The following is a 27,230-nucleotide window of genomic DNA, read 5'->3' on the forward strand; positions in this document are numbered from 1 at the left end:
GGTAGGAGCAGGATCAAGTGACATTCCATTGTACACCTGTTTTGCAGCCAAAATGCACTGTAGCGTTGGTTACTTTACACTAAGGCATAGAATAACCATGGCTTGTCAAGCCAAAAAAATTGACATCTTATAACTTTTTAATTTATTCTCTTAATTATAGATATGTTTATCTTCCACAGACGTCAACATTTTCCAAGGTTTCATTAGGTTAAACTTTTCTTTCTTTGCAAAAAGATACCCAAACCAAACACAAGCTATATTTTCTGTTTAAAATATGTAATATTTGTAAAGAGGCTCTGAAAGACTTTTAATTGATAGCTCCCAAGGACTTCAGGAACTCAGTAAGTCTCTTAATACCAAGATGCTGAACTGGCTGTCACTTGGAAATCCAAATTTGTATCCCCAGGGTCTCCACTAATAATACTGTATATTCTTGTGTGTGTAAGTGTGACAAAAGATTTATTTTTAAGATCTATTTTCTCAAAGTTTAATTATTCTGAAGGTCAAGGGGCAAAATTAAGAGTACCGTTTTTGTTGGTTTCTTATATATAAGAAAATACAGGTCATGGGGTTTGCCAGTGAGGAAAAGAAGAAATGTTTGTTTTTTGGACGGCCATTCTGTTAACTGTCAAGCGATTGACCAACTGAGCAGATGTGAAAATCCTTTCCATCTCCCCACCACTAAATTCCTCTGTTGGCTTGGTCATGCAGTACAATGCACATGATCACCAAGATAGATACTGCTGGTGGACCCTCTGAATATACTTACACTGTTGTGTCTGGTTATAGTGTCAAAATAGGGAAATAATGCTTATTTTCTGGTAAGCCTTTGCTTCTCCTTTTTATACAGCTTATGTATAGTATATTTTTATACTGCTTATTTATAAGCAATATAAAAGTGGCTGCCTTGCAGGGTGCCGAAAGAGTAAATAGTTGTCTGAGTGTAAGTTTCTACCTCCAGCTGTAGGGTTTGCACACCTAGTCTACACAGTCATGTTTGAAAACTGGACCTGAAGTCCTTAGCGCCTCAGAACAGCCTGTAAGGATGGCTCACTCAAAGCAAGCCGTGGCTTGTAGGATTGTCCTTGATTTTCATGATGGAGTGGGTGATGGTTTTATAATAAATACGACCTACAAAATTTGACTTCTTGCAGTTATAAGTCCCTTTTTGGTCCAGTGGTAAATGAATACCTTTCATTACTGCAAGCTCTCAGTACGGGATGAATGTTTTTTGATGAAACAATTTAATCTATGCCAAGATGAGGAACGCCTCCAAAATTCTGAATATCACATCTTTGTCTACTTTGCCATTTTTTTTTCTGTCCTTCGAGGTTTTCTTTTTAAGGTTTTGGGTGTGATTAAACGTCTAACATGTTTAAACAGTGACCCAGTTAAAAGTATGGGGTTTTTTTTAAAGGCATGTTTCTGAACATATGTATATAGCAAGTACAAGCATACTGATGGAAAAACTTGAATCCTAAGAGACACTGTGCAGTATGCTACCATGTTTGTCTTGGGACTGTAGGGAGGGAATACTGCTTAGATACAATTTTATACCATTTCCTGTCCACCTGGATTCCAGCACGCTATCTGGAATGGTTAGCCTAAAAATGTCAAAACTGTGGAGAGCTAAATACACCAGACGTTGAGGTCCCTCTCCTGCTTTTATTAGAATACTTTCCTTCCACTTTGCAACTATCCAAGCCTATCATTTTAGAACAGAGAAACAGAAACTTGATCCTACTGAAGCTAGAAGAACCTCTTCGGTGTCAGTCCTGTGTTAATGAATGCGTTAAATTAGCCTGTGCTGACACTGTGAGAAGAGAGCACTTTGTTGTACACAAGAACTTGTATTGTTTGATCTGTACATAACTGAAAGGGCATTGATGTAAAAAGGTGCTTGTACAGAGGCTGAAGGGTATCAGGTTAGGTCAGCGTTTGCACTATTTAGTCATCCACAAGGGAGTCTGGAGTTTGACGACACTAATTTGGTCTTCCAGGTTCAGGAACAATTTTCCAAATATTGTTTCCATTATTTCTCCGGTTGTCAAATATGGTCAGGCAATAACTTTGTAAATGAAATAAATTCTCTCCCTTTTCCAAGATGATGCATGAGCCATTTTAAATATACTTTCGTCCCATTTCCTTTGCTCTCCTCTACTGTTCGTGTTTCATCAAGAAAACAAATAAATGAGGGAAATGAAAAGAATTATCCACAGCTTCTTTCGATGAATTTCTCCTCGTTCTACTGCCCGTTTGTCTTCCCATCCTGCAGATACCCCACCCTAGCAAGCTAGGGAGAACAATGGGGATGAATTCTTCCAACTATTTCCCTAATTACTTTGTTGGTAAGAAAATCTTGCCATTCTATACAAAAAATGTTCTATTCCTTACTTAATCCCCTTTAATATTTGGAATCTTTGTGGTGTGGGATTTTTGATTGTTTTGTGTTTTGGTGCAGGACGGAGTGCTGTATATTGAGCATGATCAGAACTAGGTTAAGTACAGCAGCAAGGTACACGATAATCTTTCAGGGTTACAGAAAATTAAAGTTTTGTTCCAGACCCCAATTTCCTCAAAGTTTGAATATGGTTTGAACTTAGTCTCAAATCAAAACCCTATCTTTGCTAAAATGAATGTGTGAGTATCAAAACAAATAATTATTATAGAAAATAACCATTTTAAATATGTTTCAAAATGAATATAAATGTAACTGTATAAGGGAGAGCTTTATAAGTATAATCTGGCAAAAATTAATTTGCTTGTAGACTGGGTGGTTTTGTCCAAAACCCTGATTGACTTATCCAAATGAATATCTTACAAGTACTTCTGCATTTCTCCAATGATAATGGCTTGACTTTTCCCGTTCTGGATGCAAAATGTTCTTGCCATAATTGGGCTTGCTGGAGAAAACTGCTGTCTCTCACCTGGACTGGTTCATCACTGCAGCAGACTCTCAGGATAAGGAAATTTATTGTATTTTTGTCTCTTGAGAAACTGATCTTATCCTTCTTGACTTCTTTGTGGAGTCAAATCTATGTTAACATTTGTAACCTTGATACAGATATGTACTGAAAAAAAGTTACAATAATTTTAAATGAAATTAAATATATTTTGCAATGGCTAGAAATCATTTGGAAGATCTTATAATGAGGTCTTATAAAATAGTAACCTTTTTTCTAGCAATCACTTCAGTGTTATGGCACTATATTTAATGGAGTTCAAAATAAGATGTGAAAGAAAAGCCATTAGTGTTGTTGTGAACAAAGATTATTCCAGGCATTACTGGAATGCAATGAAATGGGCACAGAATTGTTCAGTGTTTTATTGGAGATTGTTGTAGGTAAGAGATGTTAACCAGCAAAGGTTTGTCGTTTGTACTAATGTCACATGGGTAATTTGGATAGACATTTACAGTTGTCCGTGTTGCCCCTTGTCCCTTTCAGTTGCACTGCATTGGCTAAACTAGTCCCTTCTCCTTTAACCAGGGGACCTTTCCTGGTGGCTTTGGGGAAATCCTGGCATCCAGAGGAGTTTAACTGTGCTCACTGCAGAACCTCTATGGCTTACGTTGGGTTTGTGGAAGAGAAGGGGGCTCTCTATTGCGAGATCTGCTATGAGAAGTTCTTTGCCCCTGAATGTTCTCGATGCCAGAGGAAGATACTTGGAGTAAGTAATCAAACTGTGTGTGCATGGTTTAAATTAGTATTTTTAAAGGTGAATATTAACCACAGCCTTTTCCTTATTTTTGTAATGGATTAGTTGCTGTTAGGGAACACTTTATTGCAGATTAATCTTATTTAATTAACAGGGCATTTCACATGTCTCTTCTAGATCTCTGAAATCCCCTTTTCGTAGCCAAGTTCTCATCCTGCAGATTCACTCTGTAGCACCAATACAGCTGTCGGCATATGCACGTAGGCTACAGTTCTATATTCTAGTCCCATGCCAATAATGGACATTACCAGTTTATCTCCAGCACTCTTTGAGGAGAGACATTGCAGCCTCCCCCTTGCCAGAGACCTGGACCCCAGGCCTTGCTTCTGGCTTTGCCTCTTTGGAGTTCATCTTCTCTCTCCAAGTTGGCCATCGGTAACTGCTGCAGTTCTTTGATTGAAGTGAAAGGATATTTTATTGGTGGTTTTTGACAGAATTGACAAAATAATTGTACAATATGTAAAAATGATTATGCCTCGCTGAGTACTACAGAACATGTCATTTGTCTGGCACTAGGCATAAGATAAAATATCAAAATGTTCCCCCGAGTGTGGTAGGTAGAAAAGCCCTCGCTTCTCTCACAGCCTAAAGTTTCCAATTCCAACCCTTTGATCCAGAAAGATAAGAGTCTGTTCCCCGGTGTCGCTGGAAATGGTAAGCCTACCTCTCATTGCTTTAGCAGTCCAAGTTTCAAGTCACATTTGGCATTGCATCATCTTTCAAAACCTAACAAAATTGTCATAATGTCCTTTGTGATGTCCCCCTAATTCACTTTTCCCTATCTTCACGAATATTAATTTATATTGGTCTGAAATCAGTAGAACTACTCACACAGTAAGGTACTACTCAACGTGAAGAAGGGAGACAGAATCGGTCTCAAAATCTGCTTGGGGACCCTAGCAGGGGGCCGTGGTACTGTTAAGCTATTGGAACTTCAGTTCTGCCTGCGTCCTCCAGAGTATCACAAGAGTATCCCTGAAACGATGGAGTAACCAAATTGATCTTGGCTTGGGGATTTTTTTGTTGCTTTAATTTTTGACAGCTGCCAGAGACTTGAAATTACACGTTGATAGTGTTGAGATGATAATTTAAACAGTTCTTCATCAGAGATGAAGAACGGGAGAGACATTTTTAAAAAATGCAGTAGTTTATAATGCATATCAGCAAAAAATTATGCTCATGTTAATTTATTTAATAAGATCCTCGAGTGACATTGCAGAGAGAGCATAAAAACAGTGTTTTTTTACAACAGTACAGAACATGATCACCCCTATTCACTCATCATATCAACATCACTTATTAATACCCCTTTTTCTTAACCCAACAGGAAGTAATCAATGCTTTGAAACAAACTTGGCATGTTTCCTGTTTCGTATGTGTGGCCTGCCATAATCCCATTCGCAATAATGTCTTCCATTTGGAAGATGGGGATCCCTATTGTGAGACAGGTGAGCAGCAACAAAATGACCAATGTTTTCGGTAAAACAAACCTTTTCACTTTGACAGAAGCTTTCCCACTAGTTTTCATAACAATGTATTTATTTCATCTTATCCAACAAACTAGCACCTTTGAGTCGGGGGCTGGATTTTGCCACAGTGAAGTCAGTTGGAATTTAGCTATTGACTTCATTAGGAATAGGCTCTTCGTCGTAGTTTCATTTAGTTGCTGTTCTTGCTAAGTTCCCAGATGTAGGTATAGATAACACAATAAAATGCTAATTCTCAAAAGATTTTCATGTTGGTTTTTATGAGAACCCATATCTCTTCATTCACTTGAAATAGGGATTAAATGAGCAAATACTATGGGAAGTAGTGTGTGCTACTATGAGTAGTCTTACTGATGGCAATAAGGCTACTTCTGGTCGTAAGTGATCTGTGCAGGAGGAAGTGCTTTGCAGGATCAAGAATAACATCTGTAGAACACAAGCTTAAGATCAAAAAGGCTGGTAGGAATAAAAATACAGTGATTTGATTATAGCTCTTGAAAATCTAAAGACCAGTATTAATGTGAAAAACAGTCTCCTTTGAACTTCCCTTTTTCACATTTTCAGCCAAACCATTTCCTTGAAGGAGTGAATAATTTCATTTATTTTCTTTGCTTTCCTAGTTTGTTTAAAACTTTCCACATAGATTCCCTCTTTAGGAAAGAAATGGGATGATATTTATAATAAATATTCACAAAATGTGAAAGAAATAATTGACAAAAGGTTCAATGTTATGTGTTTTTTTTTCTTGCATGATATTTAAATCCATATTAGAAGTGTCACCAGTGGGGCCTTTTCATGGTTTCCCCCCGCCCTGTAATGTACAGTGTGATTTCACTAATAGGAGTATTAGGGTGAGTAGCTTGGGCAGGAGAGAGTGAAAAGCAGATTGATTGGGAAGAGACCTGGGGTGAATCTTGTCTCCACTCAAGTAGTGGCAAAACTCTCATTGATTTCATTGGAGCCAACATTTCAGCTCTGGTTGTTAGCAGAGTTGTTCAAAGCAATGCAGAAACGGTGAAGGGGAGCTAAAGATCAGCATGGCAGAGGAAGATTCTGCTGCCAGGATTGATTTGGTTATGTGGAGGAGAGGAGTACACACTACTCTCCCCATAACATTGTCAGAAGTACTGCAGTATCTTGCTGCTGTTGAATCATGGGAGTATCCTATGGAATGGAATATTGACAGATGAGTAGACTTGTCAAGTATGACAGTGTTGTTGAAATGTCATCCTCTGGGAGTCTGAAGTCCCTAAACTTAGAAAGACTTGATAGTCTCTAAATAGAGTGATCAAAACTAGTATTAAAGTAATCAGTAACTCACCTTGAGGTGGAGAATTCATGACTGCATTTGTTCTGCTAATGTCGAATTCTTGCTCCTACTATCAAGTGATCCTCCTTGTTATGGAATGCGTTGATTGGTGCTACTTTACAAGCCTTCCCAGCTCAAATGCTCACTCTTCTGAGCTACAGGCAGATAGATATTGAAACACGATGCCATTACTATCAACATGACACGTGGTAGTAAGCTTACTTGTGAGCCACAAGGTTGTTAGTACAAGTCTGCTTTGACACATCCTGAGGTTGCAAGTACAACTGTCAGGACCAGGGGTGGAAGTGCTATGTAGTAAAAGCACTGGGTTTCTAATGAGATGTTAAACGGAGGGGTTGGCTGAGCAATCGGTATGAACTTGCTGAACACAGAGCACTTTCAGCTACTTCTGTGTGAAGAACGCTGCATAGAAGAAACTGTTATACCACAGTTTCTGGAGGGTGAAAGGGAAAGAAAGCTGAAGCCTTCCATTATGCCTTTGCTACTGCTCTCTTTCTTCCAAAGGAAAGTCTGTAACTTTTTGGCACTGTAAGCAGGAGCCAAGTTAAACAGGGCTCTGACTATTGTAAGATGCATTGAAGCAATATGTTTGTGACACCAGGGTCACAGTCAGGATTTACAGGTCCTGTGAGATGGAGAAGTGCTGTACTATTTGATGTTTTCATCAACTTTCCCCACTACACACACTATTATTGTTTTTTCCCAGCATCGAGATCCTGGACTAATAAAAAGGATACATCCCTCTTGCCACTATCAGTCAGTGAAGGGCTTTACTGCTCCAATATGTTTGTGCTCACAACCTGCTTTTAAACATCATGGTTTAGAGCACTGTTTCAGGGGATCCAAAGCAGAAATCTGCCCCTTTGCCTTTTCACATGGGAAAAGGCACCTGTTGGCTCTGAGTTCTCCAGCAGGCATTAGAGAGACTCAGCACGTCCATGTTGCCTAGTAGAGAAACAAAATCTACTTTCACACTGCTTGCCACTCCTTCCCGGGTTCCCTAAGAACAGTCCTCAAACATCTCTTCTCCGTCAGTGCCACAATGTTGCCAAAAAGAATGAAGTCTGAAATTCCAATATAGCTGTCACTTTGTCTAATTCATCTCATGGAAACTTAGTGTTCCATGACACATGGTACCTTTGGCATCATGATGCAGTGATCCAAAACCCATTAAAGCTACCTCACTGTTCTTGTTCTGGACCTGAACATTTATTTTTTTCCTTATGCTTGGCTGTTGGGGGTGGGGAGTAGGGATGGGTCTGAAATGAAAGAAAATATAAACTAATTCAGGGTGAAAGTTGGCCCTGTGCAGCGGAGCAACACGACATCGGATGTAAATGATGCATAGCACTTGAGGTGACCTTTGCACAGGGGTGAGTTTCACTCTTTGAGAGGAGACTATCAGAGCCAATACTGACCTTCATATATTTAGAAATGTTGGTTAGATGCACATTGTATTGTAATGAACATACAACAGGATACAAACTTAGAGTGAGAGATTCTAGGCAAAATCTGATTTTGTTTTTTTTAAAAACACTCTGCTCAACATGAGCAAACCACAATGGGTGGAATAACTTAAAAGGAAACTATTTAAAAATCCAGTTTGGTCAAAAGTGTTGGTCTTTGATTAGAAAAGAACTGGAGAGCAAATATGTATATATTTTTGAAGTGTAGGTTAAAGAAACTCATTTAAGAAGGAAATACACCCAGTGCTGAGGGCCAGTGTGAGGCCTATGCACCATGTAAAGTCTCAAAATAGGGATTGAGGGGGACTTAAGGAGAGCATAGGCCTTGTTCTGGCCCTCTGCATGGGGTGAATTTCACCCTTAACACACTATTGGACTCGAAGTGAAAATACAGAAGTAAGAAAAGAGCGATGAAGAAGGAAAGATTAAGAAATAGAAAGGAAAGGGAGTGAGCATGAGCTGGTGAGAGGAAGGGTATATCATATCTCTCAGGCCCCTATTTAGTTTATCCACCCCCTGAATGCTTTGTCCAGAAACTTGGCAGGTGGTAATATAAACACAGTATCCTCTCCTGAAAAACAAAATGATTTCGAAAGGAAATTCTTGCATTTCCACTCATGCTTCATGCTTTCTGTGGTACAGATTACTATGCCCTCTTTGGTACCATGTGCTATGGTTGTGAATTCCCCATTGAAGCTGGAGACAGATTTCTTGAAGCCCTGGGCCACACCTGGCACGACACCTGCTTTGTGTGCTCGGTAAGTAAAATTATTTCACATTTTAAACAAATCAGTGGCAGCAGTGCTTGTGCTAACCTGAGCAATGTGAGAGTAACAGCTAAAATGTCACTTAATCCTCCTAACCCAAACAAAAAGTACTTTCACGGTTGTTTGGAAGGTGTGTTGCTATTGTGGTATTTTGGCACTCTTAGAGATCTTGGCCATGTGTGCTAGCATTTAACCCTTCATGTTGACCCTCCTGGAATATAGCATTAAAAGTCCATAAAGGAAGATGTCATATTTCTAAAATGGCAAGCGTATTGTTTGTGTTCACAGTTTCATATATACCGGAGGTTTTTTAACTCAGATATACGAGTTTACAACTCACTGTTCTACTGCAGTCTCCTTTAATAGTGTAGATCAGTGTAGATCGTCGTGTATTCGCTAAACATCAAATGCCTCTGTCTCATTTTCTTTCATGTTCTGCTTTATACTGTGCAGATCCTTTATATATGGAAATTCTGCTTCAGTTAAGTTAACTTTTAGGGGTTCTATTCTTATTTGAACCCTGTTTCAAATAAATGTTGATGTCTCTTCTTTGTATTCCAAAGATAAATGTATTGAGACAACATGACAAACCTATTGCAGCTGAAATGAAAGCATATCTCTGTCTATCATCTTTGCTTGTATTGCACGAACAGGAAAAGTTACAATAAGGATGTGATTTTAAAAAGTGCTCAGCATTGCCCTAATTCTGCTCTTACCAAAGTAAATCAGAAAGTTCCCATTTACTTAAATGGGAACAAGTTTTGACCAACACTAACACTTTTTAAATATCCCACCCTGAAAGCATGTTCCTGAGCAATGGGTAATAATCCTTATTCCATGATTGTGCGCATCAATCACGTGATGATTATTTCACATTCGGAATAATTCACTGAGTGATTTTTTGTTTTTGTTTTTTCCCAATCCTATTTCAGGTCTGTTGTGACAGTTTGGAGGGTCAGACGTTCTTCTCTAAAAAGGATAAGCCCCTGTGCAAGAAGCATGCTCACTCAGTGAACTTCTGAAGCTTAGGCCATGTATCGTTAACAAACATAAGGAATGGAGAAGGTTGAATTTCATCAGATGTCCATTTTCAATCGGCTAATAAACTATTTATATAAGATTTTAGAATGGAAGAGAAAAGTGGGAACTTTGGGCTTTTTACATAGGAAGGTTGAGAGTGTTTATCAGTGAACATTTTTGAATCAGTAAAAAGAGAAGAAGGGAGATCTGTATTCCAAGAGTAAATTATTGAGTGTAAAAATACACACCTCACAGCATATTACTGTATTGATCTCATGATTTTTTTTTATGGCCAAGGTTATATTTGTTTAAATATCAGAAATGGGGCTTCCAGGTTTAGAGAGGTGATAAAATGAAACTTGCTTTTGCTGGTATTTGGGGGGAAGGGGGAAGCATCAGATATATATTCATCATTTTATAGGAAAGAATTTTAAAAAAAAAAAAAAAAGGAATGAAATCAAAGATAAAAATTGGGGTATGTGGGTCATAATTAATGCATGAAATCTTTGCTGTGATAACCATATTCCGTAAGCCCAGGTTATGTTTATATGGCGTTTTTGTCTTTGGTAATCAAGTCTTGAGCAGATCTGCAAAGAGCATGGCAGAGATTTTTACATGGCCACCAAATGGTGGAATTGCTACTGTGCTGGAAAATAGGCATCAAAAAGATGCCCTTTGAGCCACTAGAGAAAACACATGGGACCTACTCTTCAAAATGTGGCACATACCACCAAAATGCTCGCCAATAAAAGTCAGGGTGTGAAATTGCATCTTAAGGTACTCAGTAGTCCTACACTTTAACTTCCAGTAGTATGGAGGCAATGTTGTAAAGCAGCTTAAAATATTTACAGTTTTCTAGATATTGATGGGTTGGACTAAAACACCAGAGCGGGGAGCAGACTGGGCAATTTTTAAGGCTCAGAAAATAATTTTAGTAGGACTGATATTGCTTTTGAAACAACTAGAGTCTGGAGAGCTGGGGCTCAAATACTTCTAGTGGAGATACTGTACTCAGCACATGTTTGGGAAGGGGATGGATGCGGACAGGTTTAAAATGTACTGTAGTTTCTGCAAGTGAAAATGTGTATTTTAGAGGAGGAGAGATGAAAAACTTTTCAATAGATTTCCCCCCCACTCCGTCCCCTCCAGCCGCTTGGAATTATACTGCAGTTAACTCACATCAAACATTTATTGTAGTGATTCTTCTTAACCTCCTATCCCCCCACCCCTTTGTGGACCAGGATTTGGAATTTCCCAGTTGCTAAGAAATTCTAGACCCACAGTCTGGAGGGGCTAATACTGCTGCGTTATGCAGCAGTTTTATCCTTTAATTTGTGCTTTGTCTATTTGTATTATAAACACACGCACGCGCTTCGAACCTAAAGTCACTGTTAAGTAATTAATATTAAATGGTGAAACAAGTTATATAAACAAGCACACACAAAAAGGAACTATATGATTATTAATGTTTTTAATAGGTGAGATTCTAGTAGGGCACTTTATAAGGAATGCTGTATCTCTCACTGAATATTTATTATTTTGGTTAGGAATATTCCACATTGGTATCTTTTTTTGATTTCACTTTTAAGGAAGCCTTGCTTATTTACTTCCAGAATTTTTAGGGGTCTTTTTTTTTTTTTTTTTTTTTTTTTGACTGCAGGCTTGATGTAGTTCAACTGGGGACTTTACAACTTCCAAAAGTATTTTTCATGTGGGATATCCTCAACAAACAGTGTTCTGCTTTTGAGCAAATGTGAGAATCATCTAGGGTCAATCCTGCCTTCTGGAACATAGCAGATGTATCAGAAACTGCATTATAACTTAGAAAATCAGCAACTGTGCTTTTTACGTGCATGCTCTGTAAGTGATTTCTCAAAATATGCCTGTTGGAGAGCAGGACTGAATTTAAATGTTTTGAGGTGAAAGTGGGTTTAGAGGTGCATAATTGAACCATGATGGCAGACTTTTCAGAGTTCAGTTACATCAAGCCGACAGCTTTATCTGTAAATATAATAATGAATGCTTAATAGAACATTATCACAATTTTAAAGGTAATTGCTGGGTAGTGGGTGCAATATGTGTTGATCCATTCAGTAGTCTTTCCCTGCTGTGTGTGCTGAAACAATAGCATTTTCTATTCATATGAATGGTTTTGCAAACAGCAGTAAAGGGAAAATACTTCCATTTACAGATTACAGTTGCTCAAACCTCTCTGTTTTTTGCCTTGTTTTGTTTAAAAAAAAAAATGAGTTAAAGAAGCCTGGTGATTTTCTTGCTTGCTTGCTTTATGCTTTTGCTTCTACTTTTGACTTCACATTTGCAAATTTCATAAGACAAACTCTGTTCCTGTTACCAGTTTTGATCCTAAATAAAGATGTATGAAAAGCAGTCTGGAAAGCAATATCATAATGTATACGTATTAATAAACAGCTTTGGAGTTATATTTATTTTGTTGGGTGGTGGTTGTTTTTTGTCTTCAGATTTTTTTTAAGGTCACACAAGAGAAGCAGAAATGTAGCCCGGAACAGTACCACTACCATATTCATATTAATTGAGCATTCTTTATTTCAAAATACTGGCCAGAGTAGAATATTTTGCAATTTTGTATTTGCAAGTGTGTTTGGCATTTTTCCCTAGGCTGAGGCTTTTCATAGCAATGCTATCGCCCATGACGAGCATTATCTGATACTGTATTTAGCCTTGGTACAAAGCATTCTCTGCTTTCACCTGGGGATACTTAACCATCTACTGTAACATGGTCAATTACTTCATGATAAAGCAGCCTCATAAGAGTCTCATGAGCTGGATATCTCTTAAATAGGCAAATGCACTGTTGTTTTTCTGTCTTTATTTGTACAAGCAGAAAAAATACTGCACATGGCTATATAAAATTTAGATGCAACTTTACAGGAATTTTGTCTCTGCTGCAGTGTTTAGGCTATGAATGAGACAAATGCAAGTCTATTTGCAAACAGTATATTAAACTCCAGAAGCCAAACTCTTAAAGACATCAAGTCAAAATTGACATTTTAATGGGAGAGGTTTGGTTTCTATCAATCACAACATCATTTAACATTAAAATGCACCGACAAAAATAAGAGATCTGTCATTCATTCATTAAGAAACTGTAATCTAGTGTAAGATTTATAGGCTAAAAACTCAACAGCATGTTTTCACAATAAATCCCCTTTCACTGCTCAACCCAGAACAAGTCTCTCTGTCACTCAAAACGTTTGCCGATCAAAATGCCCTGTATAAGATCTTCAAAGGTTTTCTCACAAAATTGCATATAAATCCTTTTACCAGCAAAAGCTTAGTATAGGTTTGTGTTTTACTTTCTTGGGGCATTGGTTAATTTCTTGTGCTCAGACAAGATCTTGGTTATATCAGAAACACATAGGGCCTAATTTATTATTAGCAGTCTGGTGTTAATTAGGGGGAATTACCAGAAATAGTTTGCTTGATGGAAATTTATTATCGTATCACACTTTACTGATGGCAAAATAGGAGTCACTGAAAGAATGCAGCTCCTACTCATAACCAACTAATTAATAAGGTGCCAAAATTCCTCTGAGAAGGGTTTGGTCCTAACTATGGGAACCTAACAGGGCAAATGGTTCCTATCCAATATTTAAAATTTTAAAGGGGAAAAGAGGGAGGAGGAGAAATTGCTGCCCAGCAAAAGTCCCAAAAGTGGCATGGCTTTTACTTGCACTTATAAATGAAAGCATTTAACTCAGTTCCTAGGCTTATTAGAACACTCGTTTTCCCTTTTATGCAGACAGAAAAACAGCTGCAAATTTATTATCTTACTTGGCGTTCTGAACTTGATTTTCAGTTTTCCTTGTGTATATCCTACATTATGGCAATGCTTTATGAATAGGACTTTAGAAATAACAGACTATTGTACTGAATTTTATTCCCATTTAAAAACTCTCTATTTTTTATGTAATGGCTTAAAAAGTAAAGCTCACAGTAAGTTGCAAATTTATATTAATGATTGATACGTAAGGTCTGGCTTCTACACTTTTAATACACCTAAATGTTTGCTATATAAGGCCGTTTGGGAATAGAAAAGCACTGTCAGTTATTAGCAATAACTGTGATTCAGTGGAAGGCACATTCAAGGAATACGTTTTCTTTACATCTGAATAGAATATTATAATGCAGTGGCATGCAACCAAAACCTTGCTTACTCTGTTATAAACTAAAGAACAAAAAAATCACAGTGGAATAAAAAAACTGGAGCTGGCTGATCTGAAAAAATATTCTGGGTGAGATTTTTGAAGTGCCAAAGAGATTTAGGAGCACATGTGCCATTGCAAATCATTAGAATTTATGCTCCAGATGGCTTAAGAATTTAGAAGTCACGCCCTTCATCTTGTGTGTTTTAAAAGACTTCTGCTGTATTATGAAACCAAGCACTGTGTTTTGAGTTTTTCACACTTTCCAAACACACAGGACCTTTTTAAAACACTCACACCTGTACTTTACCTTTCCTACCTACTAGAAAGCACCATTGTTTTTTTATTTGCTTAAAATACTTAAGTAAAAGATAATCCCATCAGGTGTGTCTTTATTTTTCTTCCCAGTACACCAATGAAATGTCAAATGTTCCTTTGGTAAATATAAATCTGAACTGAGCTTTGGTGAGTCATTCATCATAATGTCATGTTTTTCCTTCCTTGAAGTTTCCATTATTTGATTCAGCTCTTTGAACATAACCTTACCTCCCACGTTAAGTCCTGTGTCCTCTTGAAGTATATCAGGCAACAGGACAGCAAAACTATGTGTTGGGTCAAATTTATTAATGGCACAATTTTCGTGCAGTCCCAGTGAAGCAAATCACCAGTAACTCCATTGTAGTCTCACTGGTTTTATTCTCATGTGTAGCCGTTAAGTGTGATCAGAAGTAGGCCCTTTTGTCTGGATCTTCAGCTGATGTAAATCTGTGTATTCCCATTTAAGTAAATGGAGAGATGCCAGTTTTTACTTGCTAAGGATCTGGCCCATTGTCTTTAACAGGATCTACACTAAAGATGAATTTGCTTAATGAAATCATTTTAAGACTAGGTGACAAAATACAAACAACCGAGCACCATGACACTTAGAGCTCTTTCCAGTGTCATTTAAAAGATACGAGATTTTTCATACAGCATATTTCATCTCCTGAAGCTTTGATTTTTTTACGTCTGTAGACAGGCTCTAAAATATAAATGAGAAGGTTAATTGTGAGAAAAGCTTGTACATAACTGATATTTAATATAGCTAGTGTAGCTGTTTTGGGGATACTGATTCAGAGACCTTTAACTTCAGGACCAGGTAAGTATGTACTATTTATGTTTGATCACGTAGTTGCATCAATAGTCTGTAAAAATCAAGTATTAATTAAAACTAGTCTATGCACAAAAGATAATTTTCAGTATTTATAATTTGACTTGCAATAATTAGTGTGACTTTATTCCTCGCATATTCAGACTCTGCTGGTTGTTTCTTTTCAAAACCTATTGCTAATATATGTAAACTCATCAACTGTACACCTTTGAGGGTAGGTGGAGAAACTGTTAAGATATCTGCAAATGAAATTGCTTTTGTAAGCATTATTTGAAATTCACTGACATTTTTCAAGATGTACATGTGAAAACAGTTCCACAAATGATGCAGAAGACCACTATTTGAGTGATGATCAGAAAACACACTGCAATAGTTCAGTCCTGTCTTCCTGGATGTAAAGCACAAACTGGAGTTCTAAGGAATGGTGCTTTATTGTTAGAGGACCTGTTAGTCTTTCTAGGTTCTTATATTACACCCATCCCTGCCTGAGAAGCAGGTTGATCTAGAAGTTAGAGCCCAAATTTTGGAGCCAGAAGTGCCTGAGTTCTAATCCTAGGTTTCTACCACCTTGCTATGTGGCTTTAGGAAAGACACTTTCCCTTGCTGTTTTGCCATCTATATATGGGGAATAATATTTACGGTGGTCATCATTTTTAAAAAAGTTAATCTGCCCTCCCAGTTACTGTATATGTGAGATTTCAGTTCTATTCTAAATAGAGAGCAATACTGCAATGTCTCAGATACCACTGTAGAGTAAGTGGGTAAATGCTGACATTTCCTATTTGCATCAACTGTACCTATTTTACAGGTACAGGGGAGTTGTGCAAATTAGTTGAAATTTAGAAAGGGCTTTGAACAATCCAAGTGCTGTATGTATGCTATGTATGTTTTCTCAGAGCGTAACCCTCCGCCAGTCAATAGAGAATTATTTGGTAGCTCTGACCACTTGTATTTGGGGAAGGAACTATGCAAAATTCCCTCTCCAGAAGCCACAGGCATGCTTCTGTAAATCAGAAGTAACTCCTCCAAAGTCAATGGCAGTAAACTGATGCAAGTCCAATTGCAATCTATCTGCAAATAACAAGCATCCTTGCATTACTGATGCATTCCCTAATTTCTAGCTCCTGCTATTTTTCTGCTTTTACTGGAGGCCTTTTGTGTGTTGGTACTAGAACTCATCAATTGCTGATGCAGCTGTATTTCTTGACTATACCCCAGGGATACTCCCCAAAGACCAGTAACATCACATGCTTTTGTCTAAGGCTGCTTAATATTGCAAAACCTGCAGAATCCTTGATGGGGACCCATAACAATGGCTTCACTTTCCAGAACATTATAAGACTCTAGTATGCGATTGCATTTTGTAATTCATATTTTTGTGCTTAATGACAATTATGTTCATTGCTTGTATTATACTGTAAAGAAACTAGCCTCCTGACTGGGCAATGCTCTGGTACTGTATGCTTTAGAGCAGTGGCTCTCAAACTTGTGTATTGGTGACCCCTTTCACATAGCAAGCCTCTGAGTGCGACCCCCCCTTATCCATTAAAAACACTTTTAAATATATTTAACACCATTATAAATGCTAGAGGCAAAGCTGGGTTTGGGGTGGAGGCTGGCAGCTCGCGATCCCCATGTAATAACCTCGTCACCCCCCTGAGGGGTCCCGACCCCAGTTTGAGAACTCCTGCTCTAGAGTCAGTACCATTAAACCTACAAAGGCATACTTTGGGGGGCAAATAGGTCTAATAATAGGCAACACAACATTTCAAATGCATGCATGCACACAAATTATGCTATGTAATGTATTCTATAGACCATTGTATACTGTCTATATAATGAATTAATGTGTGGGTAGGATAAGGATATGTTACTCTTTGGAATTCTGCTGCTTATACAATAGTGAAATTAAATGTATGCATGCTGTGTCTTGTGCCCAGAAATTACAGGCAGGGGTAAGTTGTGATAAAAGCCCATAACCACCATTAGCAGTGACACCTGCTTCCTGCGCTCAAGGTATTAACCCTTTTTTTACATTATACAATCTGTATTGTAAAATATACATGGACTTATGAAATTTTTTGGCTTTTATATCTTTATATATTATAGTGTCATGTACTGTAATGAGTTGATACATTGAGACAGGGTGTGTTACTTAGAATTGTAAAGGCTGGATTCAATTACATTTGTTTTTTTTACAAGTGCCGAAATATAGAGGTTTTGGAACAAGTCAGCTCAAATTATTTGAAAACTGTTACAATCAATTAAGAGGGCAGCTTCTACAATGTCCAGAATTTACCAATCTTGCAGAAGAGAAAATTTTGTAAATCAAATGAAGTGGTGGCCATAAAGAAAGCAGGGTTTGCTCTCAGGGGCCACAGAGTAAATTTCCAAGTATTTAGGACTGGAAATAGCTACGCTCGTTCAGATATAACTGTGTGGTGACCAGGGTAAGTGTTGATTTTTCACTATTTTTGTTTTATGGCAGTAACTCTTTTTAAAGGCAGTTAGGGGGTTTTGCTTTTCGCAAGACACCACACAATTAGATTGTTTAGAAGGGGTTATATGTCTGGATTCTCCACACAGATCTCTCCCATAGTCATTGCCACCCAAGAGTATATTAAGGCTAAACAAAGGCCAGATCTACCAAATCCTCAAATTCCGCCCTACCCTCCTGATGTATACTGCTTCTCAAGCCAGCTCTTAAGGAAGTAAATAAACTGGATTTAACGTTGGGTTGGATTGAGGACCATCACACATTTCTTCCTGGAGATTCTTCCTCTCTGCTACCATGTATGGAGTCTAGTCTTGTCTTCTCACTGCTGAGATACTGATCTTGCTCCCAAAGGGGGCAACCCAATGAGTCCAGTCCATCCCAGCAACTGACCATTTTGCAACAACTGGTTACTGCTGTGCCCTGACACACTGAAATTCAGCAGTTGCTTCCTCTCACTCTACAGCCCCAGTCACTTGTGTCCAATGATCCTGCCCCTGCAACCAGTGCAAAACATTTCTATTATTCAAGACATTTTTAGTAATTTGTGTTTATGGAAGCTAAAGGCAAATCACTGCTGAGTCCCAAGAATGTATGGAACTATTCTCCTATCAATGAGTCCGTTGATCAATATGGCAACAAATGTCCCACCAATATCCTCCCTCTTACATCATCAGTGTGAATGATTCCTGTGGAGGGTATGAAAAACGGAGCGCAAGTTGGTGCTTCACAACCGTCCTCCTACAACTGTTCCATTGTTACTATCACTGTATTCTTGCTATTCCATCTCTGACACCATCCAGAAAAGAATCCAGTTTGTGACACATTGTGCATTGCTTTGTGAGATGGACATGTCTTAGAATAATATTGAGACCCTGACAAACTCACTTCCACTTAGGATTGAACCCAGGTGGGGTCTAGTAAAAATCCTACTGAAGTTAGTGGAAAGATTCTCATTGGTTTCAATGGACTTTGGATCAGGCCTTCAGCTGTGGTTTTCCAGCTAAAAGACTATTGCACTAGACACTGCTCTTATTTCCTCCCCCACCCCCACCCCAAGTCACTGCCTGTCTTATTGTCAGAAATGCTCTAAAGCCTGGCTGCATATTTAAATGTCATAAGGAAATGCAAGCAACAAAAGGAGTGACTTGAAATGAAGGAATGGATTTATTTAAGCATTATGGGATGGCTTCTCTTTTGCCAAGATTCACTTGGCACAGGAGTGGATGAGTCTGACCTGCAGGGAAACAAGATATCTCCAGCCTGCTCAGCTGCAGACCTGGTTTTGGTGGTGTAGGAGCTACTTTAATCTGTGACCGCTGGCAGTAATCCCCAAGGGACTGTCCACTATCTGAGAACTGTTGGCGCATCATACATGCCCCTGCCACCTCTGTTATGCCCCGTGCTATGGTCTGGGTGGGGTGGCATAGGATCCAGTTATGACCGCTTTCTAACAGCTAGGAGCATCTTCAGCAGACCAGAGATGGCCAGCATCCTGCATGTGTGGCACCGACGGATTGTGCTGGGGGAGAGATTCTGGTCCAAGGGCTCCATCTTGTTTGAAGTATTCCATGGCAAATTTGGATGAATAACCCAAATTTCCAGTGATAGGGTGAGGAGGAAAATACCCACACAGCCTGCAAAGCTCTAAATAGTCTTCTGTTTTGGAAGTACAGAACCAGTTACAGTTCTTCCTTGAATATCTGATTACACAGTGTTGGAGAACACCGTGACTTCTAGCCTATAGCTCAGCCACCAGTCTTCTCATTTTGTGTTTTATATTCCTTGATCTGCAGAGCTAGTATCAAAGAAGAGAGATGTATGTAGTTCTGGAAGCTTAACATTTTCTCTGACTAGTGGAAAAAAATGATACCTAAGTTTGAGCTTTCCAAGAGCTTTGAAGGGTCTCTGCACTCACTTTTCAGAAATCCCTATTGAACGTTTAAAAAAGAAACTTAGCCATATAAAAGTGAGGCAGACCTAAATAATACCATGGTTTCTTCATTGGAAGGAAGGGTCATTTTAATGCTGACAATAGACTTCCAACAGCAGGTGATCAGTGTGCTACATGTCATGTGACTATAGGCAGAGTTGGTAACACCATTGATAGGGAAGGTTGCCCAACACTTTGCCAGAACTGAGTGGAACTTTATTATTATTATTATTTATTATTTGTATTACCATCATGCCTCGGATCCCTACTCCGGGACCCAGGACCCTGTTGTGTTAGGTGTTGTAAAAAAAAAAAAAGCAGAACAAAACAACGGCCCCTGCCCCAAAGTGGCTTCCAAATTCAATACAAGACGAGACGACAGATGGAGACAAACTAAAGTAAAAGGAAACTCTGAGACAACACTGGTCAGCATGATAGGCAGTGGGATCCACGTGCCAGCAGCCTAACCTGTGTCAAGTTTTTTTTTTAAAGCCTCCCAGAAAAGGAGAGTTTTAAGGAGGGTTTAAAAGGAGGATTTAATGCGCTTTGTAGCATTGTGCATGAAGAAGGGAGCTCTTCCCAAGCATGAGTGCCAGTGTGGGGAGAAAGCAAGCCTTTCTGAAAACTTAACAAGTGGGCAATGGAAGGCATTGTAGGCTAAATCAGAGGTGGGAGGTGATCCTTTGATAGTGAATGAGATACATGCCATGAAGGGTTTTGACAGTGAAGACAAGCAGCTTATATCTGATGCGATAGAGAAGAGGGAATCAGTAAAGGAGCAATGGCTAAGGAGCAAGGAGCAATGGCTAAGCCCTGGTCTACACTAGGACTTTAGGTCGAATTTAGCAGCATTAAATCGATGTAAACCTGCACCCGTCCACACGATGAAGCCCTTTATTTCGACTTAAAGGGCTCTTAAAATCGATTTCCTTACTCCACCCCTGACAAGTGGATTAGTGCTTAAATCGGCCTTGCCGGCTCGAATTTGGGGTACTGTGGACACAATTCGACGGTATTGGCCTCCGGGAGCTATCCCAGAGTGCTCCATTGTGACCGCTCTGGACAGCACTCTCAACTCAGATGCACTGGCCAGGTAGACAGAAAAAGAACCGCAAACTTTTGAATCTCATTTCCTGTTTGGCCAGCGTGGCAAGCTGCAGGTGACCATGCAGAGCTCATCAGCAGAGGTGACCATGATGGAGTCCCAGAATCGCAAAAGAGCTCCAGCATGGACCGAACGGGAGGTACGGGATCTGATCACTGTATGGGGAGAGGAATCCGTGCTATCAGAACTCCGTTCCAGTTTTCGAAATGCCAAAACCTTTGTCAAAATCTCCCAGGGCATGAAGGACAGAGGTCATAACAGGGACCCGAAGCAGTGCCGCGTGAAACTGAAGGAGCTGAGGCAAGCCTACCAGAAAACCAGAGAGGTGAACGGCCGCTCCGGGTCAGAGCCCCAAACATGCCGCTTCTATGATGAGCTGCATGCCATTTTAGGGGGTTCAGCCACCACTACCCCAGCCGTGTTGTTTGACTTCTTCAATGGAGATGGAGGTAATACGGAAGCAGGTTTTGGGGACGAAGAAGATGATGATGAGGTTGTAGATAGCTCAAAGCAAGCAAGCAGAGAAACCGGTTTTCCCGACAGCCAGGAACTGTTTCTCACCCTGGACCTGGAGCCAGTACCCCCCGAACCCACCCAAGGCTGTGTCCTGGACCCAGCAGGTGGAGAAGGGACCTCCGGTGAGTGTACCTTTTAAAATACTATATGTGGTTTAAAAGCAAGCATGTGAAAGGATTACTTTGCCCTGGCATTCGCGGCTTTCCTGGATGTACTCCCAAAGCCTTTGCAAAAGGTTTCTGGGGAGGGCAGCCTTATTGCGTCCTTCATGCCCTGACACTTCACCACTTTACCACTCCAGGCCAGTAACACGTACTCGGGAATCATTGTACAACAAAGCATTGCAGTGTATGTTTGCTGGTGTTCAAACGACATCCGTTCTTTATCTCTCTGTGTTATCCTCAGGAGAGTGAGATATAATTCATGGTCACCTGGTTGAAATAGGGTGCTTTTCTTCAGGGGACACTCAGAGGAGCCCATTCCTGCTGGGCTGTTTGCCTGTGGCTAAACAGAAATGTTCCCCGCTGTTAGCCACAGGGAGGGGGGAGGGTTGAGGGGGTAGCCACGCGGTGGGGGGAGGCAAAATGCGACCTTGTAACGAAAGCACATGTGCTATGTATGTAATGTTAACAGCAAGGTTTACCCTGAAAGAGTGTAGTCACTGTTTTATAAAATGTGTCTTTTTAAATACCGCTGTCCCTTTTTTTTCTCCACCAGCTGCATGTGTTTCAATGATCACAGGATCTTCTCCTTCCCAGAGGCTAGTGAAGCTTAGAAAGAAAAAAAAACACACTCGAGATGAAATGTTCTCCGAGCTCATGCTGTCCTCCCACACTGACAGAGCACAGACAAATGCGTGGAGGCAAATAATGTCAGAGTGCAGGAAAGCACAAAATGACCGGGAGGAGAGGTGGCGGGCTGAAGAGAGTAAGTGGCGGGCTGAAGAGAGGGCTGAAGCTCAAATGTGGCTGCAGCGTGATGAGAGGAGGCAGGATTCAATGCTGAGACTGCTGGAGGACCAAACCAGTATGCTCCAGTGTATGGTTGAGCTGCAGCAAAGGCAGCTGGAGCACAGACTGCCACTACAGCCCCTGTGTAACCAACCGCCCTCCTCCCCAAGTTCCATAGCCTCCACACCCAGACGCCCAAGAATGTGGTGGGGGGGCCACCGGCCAACCAGCCACTCCACCACAGAGGATTGCCCAAAAAAAAGAAGGCTGGCATTCAATAAATTTTAAAGTTGTAAACTTTTAAAGTGCTGTGTGGCATTTTCCTTCCCTCCTCCACTACCCCTCCTGGGCTACCTTGGTAGTCATCCCCCTATTTGTGTGATGAATGAATAAAGAATGCATGAATGTGAAGCAACAATGACTTTATTGCCTCTGCAAGTGGTGATTGAAGGGAGGAGGGGAGGGTGGTTAGCTTACAGGGAAGTAGAGTGAACCAAGGGGCGGCGGGTTTCATCAAGGAGAAACAAACAGAACTTTCACACCGTAGCCTGGCCAGTCATGAAACTGGTTTTCAAAGCTTCTCTAATGCGTACCGCGCCCTCCTGTGCTCTTCTAACCGCCCTGGTGTCTGGCTGCGCGTAACCAGCAGCCAGGCGATTTGCCTCAACCTCCCACCCCGCCATAAACGTCTCCCCCTTACTCTCACAGATATTGTGGAGCACACAGCAAGCAGTAATAACAGTGGGAATATTGGTTTCGCTGAGGTCTAAGCGAGTCAGTAAACTGCGCCAGCGCGCCTTTAAACATCCAAATGCACATTCTACCACCATTCTGCACTTGCTCAGCCTGTAGTTGAACAGCTCCTGACTACTGTCCAGGCTGCCTGTGTACGGCTTCATGAGCCATGGCATTAAGGGGTAGGCTGGGTCCCCAAGGATACATATAGGCATTTCAATATCCCCAACAGTTATTTTCTGGTCTGGGAATACAGTCCCTTCCTGCAGCTTTTGAAACAGACCAGAGTTCCTGAAGATGCGAGCGTCATGTACCTTTCCCGGCCATCCCACGTTGATGTTGGTGAAACGTCCCTTGTGATCCACCAGAGCTTGCAGCACTATCGAAAAGTACCCTTTGCGATTTATGTACTCGGCGGCTTGGTGCTCCGGTGCCAAGATAGGGATATGGGTTCCGTCTATGGCCCCACCACAGTTAGGGAATCCCATTGCAGCAAAGCCATCCACTATGACCTGCACATATCCCAGGGTCACTACCCTTGATATCAGCAGATCTTTGATTGCATGGGCTACTTGCATCACAGCAGCCCCCGCAGTAGATTTGCCCACTCCAAATTGATTCCCAACTGATCGGTAGCTGTCTGGCGTTGCAAGCTTCCACAGGGCTATCGCCACTCGCTTCTCAACTGTGAGGGCTGCTCTCATCTTGGTATTCATGCGCCTCAGGGCAGGGGAAAGCAGGTCACAAAGTTCCATGAAAGTGCCCTTACACATGCGAAAGTTTCGCAGCCACTGGGAATCGTCCCAGACCCGCAACACTATGCGGTCCCACCAGTCTGTGCTTGTTTCCCGAGCCCAGAATCGGCGTTCCACAGCATGAACCTGCCCCATTAGCACCATGATGCATGCATTGGCAGGGCCCATGCTTTCAGAGAAATCTGTGTCCATGTCCTGATCACTCATGTGACCGCGCTGACGTCGCCTCCTCGCCCGGTATCGCTTTGCCAGGTTCTGGTGCTGCATATACTGCTGGATAATGCGTGTGGTGTTTAATGTGCTCGTAATTGCCAAAGTGAGCTGAGCGGCCTCCATGCTTGCCTTGGTATGGCGTCCGCACAGAAAAAAGGCACGGAACGATTGTCTGCCGTTGCTCTGACGGAGGGAGGGGCGACTGACGACATGGCTTACAGGGTTGGCTTCAGGGAGCTAAAATCAACAAAGGTAGTGTCTTTACATTAAGGAGTATTTCAGGCAGGACTTCACGGAGGGTTCCAATAAGAAATTGTGCACCTAAGTTATTGTTCTTATTGGAACAAGGAGGTTAGCCTGGCCTCTGATTGATACATGGCTAGATTTACCTCGCTGCACCTTCTCTGTGAGTGACTGCAGTGTGACCTAGAGGAATGAGTCCCCTAGACAGGGGAGGAGGCAAATGAGTACAAAACAAATCTGGTCTATTTCTTGTTTTGATCCACTCCATCTATCTTTTACATCTTCGGCTGGCAGCAGAAGGTGCAGAAGGACTGTATGCCATCCACATCTCCTGGCTGCTCAGCAGAAGAGGGTGCAGTAGGACTGCTAGCCATTCTCATCTCTTGCCTGCCCGGCAGAAGATGGTACAGTACGACTGCTAGCAATCCGTATCGCCTGCCTGCTCACCATAAGACGGTTCAATAGGACTGACTGCAGGACTAAAGAGAATGACTTGGTCAAGTCACTGCAAATTTAGTCCCTGCGCCCACGTCTGCCCAGGCGCTCCCAGCCAACGTGGCCAGGAGCACCTCGGACACGACGAGAATGGCTACCAGTCGTACTGCACCGTCTGCTGCCAGAAGGCAATGGGTTGCTGCTACTGTGTAGCAATGCCATACCGCATCTGCCAGCACCCAGGAGACATACGTTGATGGTTACCTGAGCGGGCTCCATGCTTGCCGTGGTATGGCGTCTGCACAGGTAACTCAGGAAAAAAGGCGCGAAACGATTGTCTGCTGCTGCTTTCACGGAGGGAGGGAGGGAACGGGGGCCTGATGATATGTACCCAGAACCACCCACGACAATGTTTTAGCCCCATCAGGCTTTGGGATCTCAACCCAGAATTCCAATGGGCAGTGGAGACTGCGGGAACTGTGGGATAGCTATCCACAGTGCAACGCTCCGGAAGTCGACTCTAGCCTCGGTACTCTGGAAGCACTCCGCCGAGTTAATGCACTTAATGCACTTAGAGCATTTTCTGTGGGGACACACACACTTGAATATATAAAACCGATTTCTAAAAAAAATGACTTCTATAAATTCGACCTTATTCCGTAGTGTAGACATACCCTTAGAATATGATCTTTGCAGCAGATTCTGAATGGATATGATTAGGGCAAGATTTCATTTGACAAAGGCAGAGAAAAGGATGTTGCAGTAATGAAGATGCAACATGAGAGAGAGGACAGGAGTTGTATGGCTGGATAGAAAAGGCTATATCTAGATATATTATGCAGAAAGAATCTGCAAGCTCAGCAAGGATGGTGATGTTGTCCACCGTGATCGAGAATGGAGTAGGGGGAGGGCTTGGGGTGGAAGATTGTGCTTTGTTTTAGCCATGTTGAGTTTGAGCGGACAGCTAGACATCCACAAGACTTCAGAGATGCACTGAAGTTATATTTTGGACAGAGGAGACAGGGCTGGAGTAGAAAGGCAGATCTGCAAGTCTTCTGCATAGAGATGGAAGTTGAATCTGTGTTTGTGGATGAGATTACCCAGAGAGAAGGTGTGGAGGGAGAAGAGAAGGGGATCAACAAAAGAGCCCTGTGGAACACCCACAGAAAGTTGGAGGACTATAAGGAGGATCCTCTGAAGGACACAATGAAGGAGAGATTGGAAAAGTAGAACCACCACCAGGAGAAGATAGTGTCAAGGAAGCCAAGGAAGGGTAAAATTTCAAGAAAAACAGCATGGTCAACTGTTAGAGGATCCTGACAGGTGAAGGAGGATGGTGTACTGGTTCTGACCTTTGGCTAGGAAAATATTATTACAGACTTTTGGTGACAATGATTTCAGTGGAGCATAAGGGTTGGAAGCAGTATTGGAGAGGAGGGTCCAGGATGGAACCGAAAGAAGGAGCTCTAGACAGCAACTGTAAACAGCATGTTTAATAAGATTAGAGATGAAAGGGAGATGGAGCAGTAGTTTGAGAGGCAAATGGGGTCAAGGGATGTTGTTTTTAAGATGAGAGAGACTAAAGCATGCTGGTAATGTGATTTGAAAAAAAGCCAGAGGAGAGTGGAAGCTTGAGGAGATGAGTGGGAACAAGACTGATCAGGAGATGGGATGGGGTCACTGAGGCAAGTGGAGGAGTTAGAGGAGGACAGCAGACAAGAAACTTCTGTGTCTGTGACAAGGGAAGTGGAGGAGAGAGTTGTAGAAGGAAAAGAAGGAAGGGAAGCCGAGGGGGAAGGTCATGGTATATTTGGTCCATTTTCTTTTGAAAGAAATTGCAAGATATTGTGCAGATACAGAAATGGAGGCAGGAAGGGGGGGCGGTTTGAGGAGTGAACTAAAGGTGGTAAAAGGGGGCTGAGATTGTGAGCAATGGATTCAATTAAGTTGGAGAAGCAGCATTGTTTAGCTAGGAAGGTGGCAGAACTGAAAGAGGAGAGAACAAATTTGTAGTGGAGGAAGTCAGCCTAGTCTCAGGATTTCCACCAGAGACATTTTGTAGTACGAGAACAGGAATGGAGGAGGAAGCGGATGTTGAGGTTGGCTGGGCCAACTATGCTATGGAAGGTAGGGGCAAAAGAGTAAAGGATGGAAGAGAGTGAAGCTTGGAATCAGTAACCATATCAATGGAAGAAAAGGAAGAGAGGGCTGAGAGCAGATGAGAAGTCATCAGTGCTGATGGACTGGACCTTTTGTGTGTCCCCACAGTTTGTCATACATACAAACATATAGCTAATAGATCAGCTCCATGCTTGCCAGTCAGCAAGGTTTTGCTGTTGGAGGTGCAGCCCAGAACTCGCAGACCTGAGGGGGGGAGGGCAGAGATGGCTTTTTTCTCCTTTGTGCCCTCCTGATTCTGGGCTATTCCAGGCACCGAATCTAAGTTACAGCCACCCATCCTGTGCTGCCTACGAATAGTGCTGCTTCCCAGAATTCCCATAGTGTTATGCATCCTCCACACGCTCCTTCCTGCCCTTGGTGTAACGGCTGTGCTAGGGCTTTCAAAGAGACCTGCGTAAAGCAGCTTGTGACGGTTCTAAACAATACCTGCACTGGGGAAATACTCCCTCAGCTGCTAAGGTCCCTGTACAATACCACAGCGGCATACAGGGGTTCTAATGAGAGAGAAAATCTCACCCATAATTTTTAAATTGAAATTTTTACCTGTTG

General features: G+C 41.3%; 1 protein-coding gene across 4 annotated transcripts in view; it reads left to right on the forward strand.

The window, feature by feature from the left end:
- PDLIM5 (PDZ and LIM domain 5) overlaps positions 1–12,220 on the forward strand; it is a 183,861-nt gene extending 171,641 nt beyond the window's left edge. For 3 of the 4 annotated variants that reach the window (XM_073340723.2, XM_073340717.2, XM_073340722.2), the window contains 4 exons: positions 3,489–3,669; positions 5,045–5,165; positions 8,643–8,758; positions 9,700–11,433. In XM_073340723.2, the coding sequence (XP_073196824.1) occupies positions 3,489–3,669; positions 5,045–5,165; positions 8,643–8,758; positions 9,700–9,789 (508 nt within the window). In that variant the 3' untranslated portion in view covers positions 9,790–11,433. The other variant, XM_073340718.2, reaches the window with a different exon arrangement.
- Positions 12,221–27,230: the final 15,010 nt, after the last annotated feature.

Source organism: Lepidochelys kempii, chromosome 4, assembly GCF_965140285.1.
Source record: "Lepidochelys kempii isolate rLepKem1 chromosome 4, rLepKem1.hap1, whole genome shotgun sequence".
NCBI classification, from domain to species: domain Eukaryota; kingdom Metazoa; phylum Chordata; order Testudines; family Cheloniidae; genus Lepidochelys; species Lepidochelys kempii.